At 38.8% G+C, this 12,514-nt stretch overlaps 1 protein-coding gene across 1 annotated transcript in view; it reads right to left on the bottom strand.

Annotated features, from left to right (window-relative positions):
• Positions 1 to 802: 802 nt before the first annotated feature.
• LOC110476205 (macrophage mannose receptor 1-like) overlaps positions 803 to 12,514 on the bottom strand; it is a 30,907-nt gene continuing 19,195 nt past the window's right edge. Inside the window, exons 21-30 of the mRNA XM_021540979.3 lie at positions 12,208 to 12,322; positions 10,846 to 10,994; positions 9,211 to 9,313; positions 8,172 to 8,404; positions 6,530 to 6,695; positions 5,412 to 5,564; positions 5,049 to 5,165; positions 3,446 to 3,613; positions 1,512 to 1,553; positions 803 to 1,115 (exon numbers count right to left, since the gene is read on the bottom strand). Coding sequence (XP_021396654.2) covers positions 889 to 1,115; positions 1,512 to 1,553; positions 3,446 to 3,613; positions 5,049 to 5,165; positions 5,412 to 5,564; positions 6,530 to 6,695; positions 8,172 to 8,404; positions 9,211 to 9,313; positions 10,846 to 10,994; positions 12,208 to 12,322 — 1,473 coding nt within the window. The 3' untranslated portion in view covers positions 803 to 888. The remainder of the gene's footprint in view (positions 1,116 to 1,511; positions 1,554 to 3,445; positions 3,614 to 5,048; positions 5,166 to 5,411; positions 5,565 to 6,529; positions 6,696 to 8,171; positions 8,405 to 9,210; positions 9,314 to 10,845; positions 10,995 to 12,207; positions 12,323 to 12,514) is intronic.

Below are 12,514 nucleotides of genomic sequence, written 5' to 3'. Positions count from 1 at the left end.
ATGGCCTAAAACTTCATTAAATCTACACTGGCATTGGAGATATCAAGAATACTTTTTATATAAATGTTTAGGTGTGAAGTTCTTCTGTGAACTCCTTCCTGCCCTTTTGCAGCATCCTTTGAGATCCCTACCTGATTGTTTAAATCACTTGACTGTTTATGATAAACCACTATATTTACAATACATTCCCACCTCTCATCATAGTCAATCGTTCAATGCATATGTTACAGAGCTACAGCAGAAGAAATACAATTTATACTTTGCTTTTCATCAATCATAAACAGAGGAGGAAATTATATTAATTCTGGTATTATGGCCAACACAAAGAGTTTCTGTGGTACCTCAGTAGCAAAGAGAAGACGTGGACCCACAGCACTGGAGCAGGTTGCCTGGCTGAGGCTAGGACCTGGTCTTGCCTCAAACAGGAATCTGAACCATGGACATTGGACATCCTGTCCAATTCTGCCAGTCAGTGCTGGACATCAACAGGGCACTTTCAGAGTACTTACAGGACTGGATATACCTTTTTGGAACATGCTAAGGACCATATTCTCACAACTGAATATGGTGAACACAGTTCTTGTGCCTAAAGATGATGCTGGACGTGCACAGTAGCTGAAGCTGCCTGAGTGTTGGCTGACACAACATAGCTCCAGGTCCATGTGAAAGCTCAACAACCCTCCCAGGTACTAAAGTCTGTGAGCAGATCTCTGCATCTGCCTTACAAGTTTGCTTGGTCCTGCTAGTAGAGAAAGCAAGAAGCACCCCATGCAAAATTAAATAGAATTTCCACAGGAGAAAATTGCTTTCCTTAAGAATTCTTGTATGCCAACACTTTAATTCTTTTCAAAACCAAGCCCAAGATTACCCAGCCTATTAAATTGTTGCCTACTCATTTTCTTCAATATTGGTCACAAGACAATTTGATTCATGTGTTCCAAGGTCACCACGGTATATGGCATTGTCAAACCCAGCTGTAAACATTTGTCGATCACGTCTTCTTTTATAGAAACAATACAACGTGAGGCCAGTGCCAGCTAGCAGAAGGAAGACCAGTACAAAAATCATCCCACCTAAACCACTTGATGATGGAGCAGCAGGATTGTTTCTTGATGCTGTAGAAGACAAAGCAGAACAATTGCTACAAATGCCCAGAGACTGCTGTTGCTTACAACAAATATCTCCCTAAGCAAGCAACTGAGTTAAAACAAAAGCGCAGAATAATCATAATAGCAGTTAAAATTGATGTGTGTTCCAGCCAAATAATGCAAAATTTAGCTCAATCTCTTCTAAGGAACATTATGTTGTACTACATATACAATTTGTAAGGAAAATGAAACATTCTGTTTAGGAGAAGTGTTCTCATTTTGAAGAGATTTGAAATAAAAATAATCATGACAGTTAAATGGGTATTTAAATGAAATTTTCTGGAGGAAATTCCATTTGTAAATAATGAATGCCTACAACCCATTGAAATTTCTGTTTATTTGGCTTACAAGAAACTAACTTACCATTATTGATAGGTGAATCATGGGTTGGCTCAACTTCAGCAACTTCAAAATTAAAAAATATGCATATTACACAGTTTGAAAGCAACAGTTCAATGAAATAAACACTGCATACATAATTATTACTTTGTGTTCAAAACCAATTTTAAATAATCATAGAATGGTTTGGGTTGGAAAGAGCTTTAAAGAACATTGAGTTCCAACCCTCCTGCCCTGGACACGGACACCTTCCAGAGACCAAGTTTCTCAAAAGCCCCTATCCAACCTGGCCTTGAACATTTCTAGGGCTGGGTATTCGCAACTTCTCTGGACAACCTGTTCCAGTTGCTCCCCACCTTCACATTAAAGAATTTCCTCCTAATATATAGTGTAAACCTACTCATTTTTGTTTCAAAGTCCCTTGTCACTATATGCTCTTGAAAGAAGTCCCTCTCCAGCTCACTTGTGGGGCCCCATTAGGAACTGGAAAGTGCTATAAGATCTTCCTGGACTCTTCTCTACTCCAGACTGAACAATCCCAGCTCTCCCAGCCTATGTTCATATAGGAGGTGGACTAGCCCTCAAACCATCTCCAAAGTCCTTCTCTGAACCAAGCTGAGTAGGCTATTTTAAAAGTAGTTTATTTCAAATAGTTTAAAAATAACCCATTTTTTCTTGTGCTGGAGGCCCCAAAGCTGAACAAAGTATGTGTACATGAAAAATATATGAAAATATGTTTTGACAAATGATGCCAAATCCATGAAATATACTTGCTAAAAACACTTGTAAAAGAAGAAAACCTCAACACTAACTCTCATCTCACTATTCATTACTTTGAACATTTTTTATACGAGGTAGATTGTGTTCAAAGTTTTTACAGTGTAAAGGTTAACACTTCACACTAAAGAATTCAATTTTTTACACTTGCAAAAAATGAAAAGCACAGCTGTGTTTAGCATTTTAGCTGTATTTTTAGGCAGATTCATTTTCCTCCCTCCATTGCTTGGAGGGTATGATTCAGGTAATTGTTTGCTGGACTGAGTGGCTGAGCCCTAAAAAGTTCACGGATGACTCCATTGCCAACCCATCAACATGCAAAGATCCACAGGTAGAATTGGCTCCCCACTACATCAATTACATTGGTGTGCTGGATCTGTTTGCCAGTGGCAAATGTGACCTATTCCAAACTGTCTCTCAGCTGTTGTGTGCAAACACAGCTGGGTCTGTGCACATACAATGCCCCACGACAGCTGCATGTGTGCAGATTTATGTCCCTCATGTTTTATGCAGTACTGCTGTGCACACAAGCAGGACTCACCCCAGCCTGTGACGCTCAGATTCCTCATCAGTTGTCATCTAAAACATCACAGGGCCACAAGTAGCCATTACAAAATGAAGCATACTATGCTGTTTGGTTGTCCTAATACATCTCACTGCTCCTCTGTCAGCAGAGAAATTAACTGGGCCCCACTGCCCACCCTCTGATGCTTTCTCCTTGCTCATCCAGTAAATTCCAGCTGCTTCACCATGGTGGTACTGTCCCCACTAGTAGCACCTACCTTCTCTCTGCAGGAGCTCGGTGACTTTGCACTGCTTCCCCTCAGCTTACCTATCAGGAGAGTATCTGCCTTTCTTCTCAGCACTCTCCAGTTTAATCATCTACTGCTCCTTGCACTCTAACCATAACATCCATTAATCTCCTCTGCACTCTCAACAGATAAGTCCTTCCCTACCAGTAAATGTCCAGAAGTCAATGCTTTTAAACTGATAGAAGGGAACAGTGACTCATATTATTGTCCAACATTTCTCACAATTTTTAACAGAAATTACTCTTGGCTTTGATTCAGTGTGCATCAGCATCAATGTATAAAGTATACCCAGTGCCTAAACACTGATGGCCTTGTGTGTATCAACCACTTCTTTGAAAATAACTCAGTGCACAGAAATTCAGAACCTACTTTTAGGGATTTTGCAAATAAAATTCTGGTCAACAGAGCAGTAATAAGTCCTCCAGGTTCCGCTTGAGACGTCCATGTCAACACAGTGCTCATCAAAAAGTACTGTAGGCTCTCCTTTCTCCCAGTTGACATATTCTACCGCACTTCTGTCCATCCAGATCCATTCTCCTAAAATCAAATTTATTACCTAGTGAGTGAATGAAGTGGAGAATAACTTCTAGTCTACTGATCACAATGACATATCAGATCAGATCTGGGATTTTTTATTTGATTGAACTGGTATCACAGAGCTCCTGTTTCTCTCTCTAGAGAACTTATTTCTCATTCTTTTAATAGCCAGAGCTTTTCAGGTGGGAGTGTATCAAATGCAAATGCTCAAAAAGTTAGCTTCATTAGCATTCACAGCTGTCCCTGATGTAAGGAGGACCTGTCCAGCTTCCCAGGGTCCTTTAGCTGAAGCCTGCACCCAGGACTGGGGACCCTAAGAAAAGCAGAGCAGCTGTACAAGCCAGTATCAGCAGTGCAAGCATATAGCACGTTCAGGAGATTTTCTTTATGTGTATATTCAAGAGCAGTGAATAACTACTTTATTATAGCTGGATTAATTAATTATCTTTGCAAATTGAATTAGCTCTCTCTTTAATCATCTCATCTGCTGACTGTCAAGCATCTCCCATCAAGTAGGAAAGTAGCTATATTCTCTCCCTCTGGGTGTGCTTTTGTGGCAGTATATCCTGGTATATCCTGGTATATCCTGCTGCCTCAGTGGCACTTCCTCTGTCCCTCCCCTGCAGCTGCACCTCCCTCCTGCCCCTGTTTGCACAACGTGGAGCACTGTGGCACTGCAGGGGACAGGTCAGGAACAGGTCACTGCTTTGGTAGTGCTCATTTTCAGCTAGAACAGATCAACCTGGTCCACCATTCCTGCTGGTGAGAGACACAGACTTGAGCAGAAGTTGGAGCCCAGTCTAGACTCAGCCTGGAGGCTTACCCTCAAAGTCTGCCAAGAAAAACTGGGTTCAGAATTATGATGATATAGAATACAGTATCAAATTTGCAGTTACAACAGTTTAAAAAAAACCCAAAACAACCACATTAAATATATTTGGATTAAAATTAAAGGTTCCACCCAAAATTTATGGGGAAAAATGCTGAAATTTAAATTAATAAATTTTTCTAGGCAGCTTATATGAGATTCTATGCCCTGTACTGTCTAGAAATAAATTTTAATTTAATTTAACTCAGCATTTAATGACAAGAAAACATTTTGCTTCAAATACTACAATGGTTAAATGTCAAGTAATTTGAGTTTATAAAGGCAATAGGAAGCATTTTTAGTCAACTACTGCAGTGCTAAGCTAGAACCATTTACAGGCAAATATACTCTAATTGCAACCAAGATACAGAAAGCATAGACCTCTTGGTAGTTTATCCTTTACATATTTTAGCAGAAAAGCTATTGAATGTTTATATGTTTTTTCATTGATTATTTATTAAATATTTAGCATATTTGTATTATTATTTAGTGTGTTAGTAGTGCTCAGTATTCACTCTGTTTACTTAGTGTCTATTTTCATCTCATTATGCATTGTGAAGCAATTACCATCAATATTTTTGAACAATCCTATCCAAAACTTTCTGAAGTCACTTGCAAGTGGAGACAGGTAAAGTAAGAGAAAATTCATTTCAGCTGAATCTTCTATGGAAACCAGAGAGGCACCTAAAAATATCAAAGATTACATAAAATTTCAGTAAGATTTTTTGTTATAAATTAATTATCTCAGTAAAAAATCATTACATGCTTCATGATCAGCATTGACATACAGTAAAAATGCTTGAAAATAACTTTAAATAAGGTGTAGCTTATAATTGATACACACATTAAGTATTATCATTTTGGTTCTGGATTAAAAAACCAAACACACAAACAACCTGTAAACTATCCTAATAAAAAAAGGGCACTTACCCATTTGAATACACATCATGGAAGCATCAGGCCAACTTTCCTCAGAAGTGGTGTGAACATAGTAACAGTGCCCACGGAAGGGAATCCAAGATCTGCCACGTTTCGGTTCAGGACACTTCCCAGGAAGCTGTGGTGGTTCACTAGGGATTAACTCTATTAAGAAGACACACATGTTTCAGTGGAGTTTTAAAATCTGAGGGAAATATGTACTCCTGAACCACACATCAACCCTACAAATATGACATTTATTCCAGGAAAAGGAATATCCCATGGACAACTAATTATAAAGTATTGAATTAAGCTTGACAAACTAGTAATAAACTATCCTGGTTGGAGTTGGTTCCCCAGTCTGCTAAAGGAGTCTTACACCAGTCTAATTGCAATTGTCTTCAACACAGCAATTTTACCTAAAATTTGTGAAACAGAATGAGGAATGAGTCAGCACACTTAACTCTGTGGCTTGTGTCTAGCTAGTTTCTAGAAAAGTCAGAGAAGTTGTCTGTACCTGCCCTTGTACATCCTAATCAACATAAAAGTAGAATTTATAGCCTATTGCATCACCTGATTAAAGCCAAAACAGAGCTTAAATTAATATAAAATTTGCTGTAAATTATGGTGCAGAAATTATGAATTTCTTATATAATTTGAAACATGATTGAAAATTGCATGAACTATTTGAGCACTAAAGTATGTTGGCAGAGGCAACAAACTAATTGATTTGGCTCCTACACTGATAGAAGTTTCTTAACTCACAATATTTCAAAACATACTTTTAAATGTGAATGCATATCATTAATATATTTATAGTTAGGTTAAGTTGATTGACTCTGTAGTTCTTGATAAACATGGATGCAAAAAACCACCATGGTATGTGGCATGAAATGTTGCAAATGTCTTTATGATGTGCATGTGTTGACTGGCCTGTGAAATAAAGTGTCTGGAAATCACACAAGACAGACAGGATCAGACTGGATCTACTCCTTAAAAGAAGTAAGAGTTTATCACAAGGCATACATTGTCTATGACAATCTTTGCATATGCAGAAAAACTAAATTCAAACGAAGACATTAACTCAAATTCCAACCTCCCAGGTCACATTTGTCCAATTTGGAACTTACCATTGGATTGCTTACAGAGTGATAAAAATGTTTCATTGCAAGATGCTGTCTTCCAAAACCCATCCACGTCTAAATAGACACAGGCTTTGTTTTTGTTTGGTTCTCCACTGCCCCAGTTAAGATACCTGCTCCTCCTTCTATCTGACCATACATATTGGCCACCAGTCTAAAAGCAAATCACAGTTATGATTATGTTGCATACAAGAATTAGATTGGAAGAACATTAAGATTGCACTTGAATGCATGCAAAAGTTAGGAAAAAATGAGAATCATGGTTTCTTGCACAAGATTATGTAATGAATATGTAAGAGACTGGTCCATACTCCCACTCTCCATAGCAGGTAGGTCTGTGGTCCTACAGATGTTTAGCATGCAGCATACATTATTCAATTCACACCATTTGTCTCATGCCCTAAGTAGGCAAAGGGTATTGAAGTAATAAATGTGAATATACAGATGAATATTTGATCAAATGAGTCTACATATACACACAGATCAAATAAAGATTGTAGAGAAACTATTCCCCTAACACAGGCTTCTCTAGGTATTTAGAAAGCAAAGAGGAAAATCTGAGGTTTCACTGGAGAGAGAAAAACTGATGAGACTTCCCTTGGGGCTGGACCACAGCGCTCTGCCACCCATGTTAACTGGGTTTTTGGTAAATTTGTGGGTCTTGCACAGGCCAGCTACCAGAGATGAACTAAGCGTGTATTTTGTCAGTGGATTTCACCAGTGTTTGCAGAGGATGACTCACATTAGTCACACCCATGGCTTCTGTTACCCCATCCTGCACAGCCTAGATCCTTCCTCCCATCCTGTCCTTTGTGCAATTTCCTTTCCTGTCTGCTTTCAGTCCGTTAGCCATCTTTCATTCCAGATTCCTGTCTCATCCCAGTTTCCCAGTGCTCTCACTGAGGTGCCGCTTCATTTCCTCTCACCTCAGCACCTGTGCCCTATCTCAGACCTGTTCTCACCAATCTCTTGCTCTACCTCTCTCCACTTGATTTCTACCCAGATTCAATTCCAAAAATATCCAGCTACATTTTATTTATCCGTGTTCTTTTATTCATGCCTCTGTTAATGCTTCCCATTTCAGACCTTTCCACTCTTAGCTGAGTTTTTGGCAGTTTTACACAAGGCACCAGCTGCAGCTTCAAAAGCCAGCCTAAGTAGTCCCCATTACCACAGCCCTGCTCTTTCCACTGCTGCCCAGCACGAGCTCTTGTACTGCTGGGCTGTGACTTGAAACAAAAATTTAAACTCACAAAGAACTATTTTTAACCTATTTTCTTTGGTGTGCTCTTACAATTGTCTTACAATTACACACAGTGTGCCTTCAGAAACAGCACTGCTCCACCACAAGAGCATGTGGTAGACCACGGAGGAGGAAGTGAGAACTTCATTGCCGCTTTTGCCACTGAAGCCACTCAGGGCTACAGCTACATCCTTGGTGATCTTTGAGGTGTGGGCTGTGGCAGCTCTTGTTTACACTATGGACAAACATTTAAATGTGTAAATCCCCTTGAGTGGAGGGAAGTCAGGAACCTCTGCAAGATTTTGGTTCCTGTCACACATCTATGGATCTGACCAATAGCCCATCTAAGGTAATGCTATGACTGTCACACACATTTGGTGGACTCACCAAGTTGCTGTTAAGGCCAATCCATACAGGCTCCTTGTGCTTCAATATTTGTAACCACAGGAAAGAATCAACATAAGGATCCAGGATACTGGCCAGTTCTGCAGACTGGTCCCTGCAGTTCTTCTCTGCTTTTTCCCAGCTCATTTTGTAGTTGATGACTTCATAGCGGTCATCACCATAATTGTTAAAGCCAAACTCTGGAACTGTGGGTTGGGAGGGCAGCAGTTTGGGGTCTGTAACGAACAAAAGAGCAACCAAAAATCTAACTTTATATTGGCTCAGACTTATAACACTGAGAGAAGATCTAGTATACTGGAGTTGTCATGTAATTAAGAGGAACTGCAATAACAAATTAAAATATGTCCAAAAATCCCTGCAGTGATAAAAGCCACATTTTCATGTACTATGACAAAATTTTCTAATACTTGTCAGAATGACCTTTTAGCATCTGTATCTGTATCATGCCCAGAAATATGCTTTTAAGCACAGACCTACCTAAATTATATTGTACCAATGTAGGGCATTATAGGGAATTGTTCCTTCCATTTTTCCATTATATATTGGCATTTGTTGTTTTTCTGACAAGGAACAGGGTATGATAAACACACCATGAGCAAGCAGAGGAATGTGAATGCTGCTGCTGAAATTGTCTGAGAAAAAATGTAAAGGAAATCAAGCAGGCCAGTTTTAAAAAAAGAAAGAACTTGCAGTGTTTTTAGTATACTATTAAAAATTCCAGTTTTGAAGATGTAAAGACAGTGCACTCAGCTACCTTTGATTGCTAAAAGTAGTAAATCTATAGCACAGATTGTTTTTGTTGTTCTTGTTGTTCCTGTTATTTACTGGTTTAGTTTTTGAAATAGAAAAAATTTAAGATATTTTCTCCGAAGAAATGTGTGATCATCTTATTAAAATGCATGCAATACTGTCATTAATTTCATTTAGGTTAGGGCAGAATTACAGGAAAGTCACTTCTAGCACCAGTTTGGAATAACAACAATAAATCAAATCTACTAGAAAGTGGTGAAAGAAAACTCACCAGAATTTTTTTGGCAGATGTAACTTTTACTTGCTTTGCATCCTTCATCTTTCCATTTGCCTGCCTGTTCAATAGGGTTCTTCATCAAAAAGACACAATCATCCTACAAGACAAATGAGATTAACAAAAAAAATGTGGATAGGTAGGAAGCATTCCTACTTCTGGATACACAGACTCACGTATCACACACAAGCACCTACAGAGGAATAATATGAAGTTCATAAAACTCGTACAACCAATGGTCAGGCACATTGTATGGCAATAAGCCTTTGCAGCTCAGCCCCAGGAAAGTCAGCCCTTGTATGACAGAGGGAGTTGCAAAGCACAGCACAGAGGCAGGAGGAGGTCTCTGGGGCTACCTGGACATACGTAGCTCTGTGCATGTATGTGTGCATGTTGTGTAGGCTCACATGTGTGTGCTAGGTCTGTTGCTGTTTTCCTGGAAGTTATGGGGAATTGCTCCTCAGCCCTGAAGCTTACCAGGAGAGCTGGTTCCCTCCTTCTGCCCCAGTTCAGGATTAGGAAGCAAAGTGGTCACCACAGTGCAGTAATGTACAGGTAGCTTGTCAGAAACAGCCTTTTGGTGGAGAAACTCCCACACCTTTTCTGCTGCACTTTGAACCCTTTATCCTTTCATCCCACAGCATGAGAAGATGTGGCTTGGCCTCCTGCAGAGGGGGGCAGTATGTGTCCCCACCTCGCCTCAGTATAACCTTATGCTACCTCCAAACCCCCTTCTGGCACTAGCCCAGGTCTTGTCTGCAAGAGACAGAAGTTGTATGTGCAGTGATTTCTGGAGGGGGATGGCCACAGCCTTCTGCAGAAAGCATAGGCATGTGTGAGGTGGGGAAGCCCCAGAGATACCAAAACCCAGCACTAGCCTGATGGTATCTAGACCTCAAATCATTTTTTTCCATTTTAACTGAATATGAAGCAATTCTCTTATGAAAAGAGGGAAACTTGGTAGAGCTAGCACAGGAGTATAGAAACAATACTATTGGGCAGTATACTACATTGGCCATTTCAAAATTACTGGTTAACACTAAGTTTTGTCTTATAATTACACACAAAAAGTACAGAGATGCAGGAAGTTTCAAAACACAGAGAAAGGATTTTCAAAATGAAAATTAGGGGAAGATAAAAATTAGAAAGGAAGACCCAGATCCATGTCAAAATGCATTCATTGAATGAAATACTCAAAAGAGGGAACTCTTTTGAGTATTTCATTCAATACGTGTATTGAATGTATGCAGGCTCAGTGACAAGAACTCTCAGTGCATGTAATTATCTGAGTATTTTCATCAAATCTAAACAACACTCACTGCATCCCAAAATTATATAGTTTATGCTATGGTTAATTTGCATGTCCTAATGAGTCATGGTAAATTGAGGAGAATTGCTCACTTGTCTGAGTTTTGCATAATTCTTCCAAATCTCTGTCTGAACTCATACAGAACCATGACAAATACAGAAGCTGAAAAAAAGTGTGTAGATACACCTCTCACATGGAAAAGCAATGAAACAACAAAAAAACTCTTCAAAAAGGAAAGGACAGAATTACAATAGTAGCTACATATGTTTTGTTCATCTACCAAAGTTGTAATGTTTAAGTGACAAACAGAAATTGATGCTTACCATACTGTAATAACTTCGGGAACCTTTTGCCCAATTTGTATAGTCTACAGGGCTTCCATCTGTCCACAAGTATGTGTGCTCCTGATTTATATCATTCAGTCCAATCCAAGCATCAGTTGCAGCATTTTTTAAGAGGGACATAAGGAAAGCTGAAGTGAAAAAAGAAAAATGTTATAAGGATGGAAACTGAATGCACTCTTCCCCAGTGCCACAGACTTTAGAGTGCTTGAAACCAAGATGATGAGTTTTCTCTTTATAATAAGGTGCCAATCTCATGACAAAAATAAAATTTATATATATTTATAGGTGTTTAACATCAGTCATCTGAAGTAAAAATTGGAAAAAAGTATATAAAATTTTAAGGATGGGCAAATTTTTAATGAAACAGGAATTTATTTGTACACTCTTCTATGTTGTTCATCATCTGAGGAAGCAAGGAAAATGTTCTAATATATTACAGAAATTAACATGAGTACACTAAGCCTTGGTACATAGAAAATGAGTCCACTGAGTGTGGACTCCCTTTTCTTCTTTGTTAATTCTTCTTTATCCTGACTTCATAACTTAAATTCTAAACAGGCAAAACACGGACTAAACCTTACTTAGTAACCAAGTATATATGAACAAAGTATTTATGAATTTGTGGAATACCATATGTTGCTCTCCTTAGTTCTTGCCAAGACTGATTTTCCACTAAATAATCTCCTTCCTCTGCTGCAAAAAAAGAAATTTAAACCACTAGCACTGATGGAGTGAGGTAGGAGATGGTCCATGTGAATCCCTCAGGACCTGAGGCAGCGTATCTCCCCAACAAACATGGGGCCTCTTCAAACATTTGCAACATGCTGAGCAGCAAGACCAGCAGGTGCTGAGGTCCAGCAGAGCAAGGGGAACAGGGGGAAGCTTGGACTCCAGCACTGGAGCCTTCTGCTCCCTGAGGATGTGGCTCTGGCTCAGCAGCTAGGTGCCCAGTGATTTGGGTTTGGTTGTTACTCCTTTTGTGTGCCACTTTGGCATAGAATCATAGAATCATAGATTGATCAGAGATGGATGTCACCTCAAGGATGAGGTAGTTTCTTTTAAAAAAGTGTGGACATTTAATAATATGAAAAGCCTCTAACAAAAATGATTAATATTTCAGCAGTATGTCCTAAATTAACCTCCAAATTATGATTTTAATATTTAATCAAAATATTAAAAAACTAAAACCTGAGCAAGCATTTTTCCAAAGGTGTAATTTCTCATTCAGCACAAATTAGTATTAATATGGAATAAATAACTGCATTTATGGCAGAAGCTCTAACATATTTTTAAATCTTTTTATCAGTGTGTCATCATTGTCAAAACATTGGTACTTTATACCTTGCTCTTCCTTTTTTGATATAGTAGCCAGATTTCCTCCAAGATCGATGCAGTTGTTTCGTGCAGCATGCCATGTCAATGTATCATTTTCATTAAAGCCAAAGACTTTAAAACACTGAAAAAGAGAAGTGTGCCAAATCTGAATCTAGATGCTGTTTTAATTTCTGATGAAAATATCTTTTTGTAACAAACAAAATAAACTGGGTATTTCATGTAAAAGAGGAGGTTAGCTAATTTAACAGTACTTTCTAGCTTGTCTTTAGGCTTAAATGACAGAGAAGACATGTACTAGAAAATTAGAAAATTG

Source organism: Lonchura striata, chromosome 1 (assembly GCF_046129695.1).
Source record: "Lonchura striata isolate bLonStr1 chromosome 1, bLonStr1.mat, whole genome shotgun sequence".
NCBI lineage: Eukaryota > Metazoa > Chordata > Aves > Passeriformes > Estrildidae > Lonchura > Lonchura striata.
This window is presented reverse-complemented; position numbering and strand designations above follow the sequence as displayed.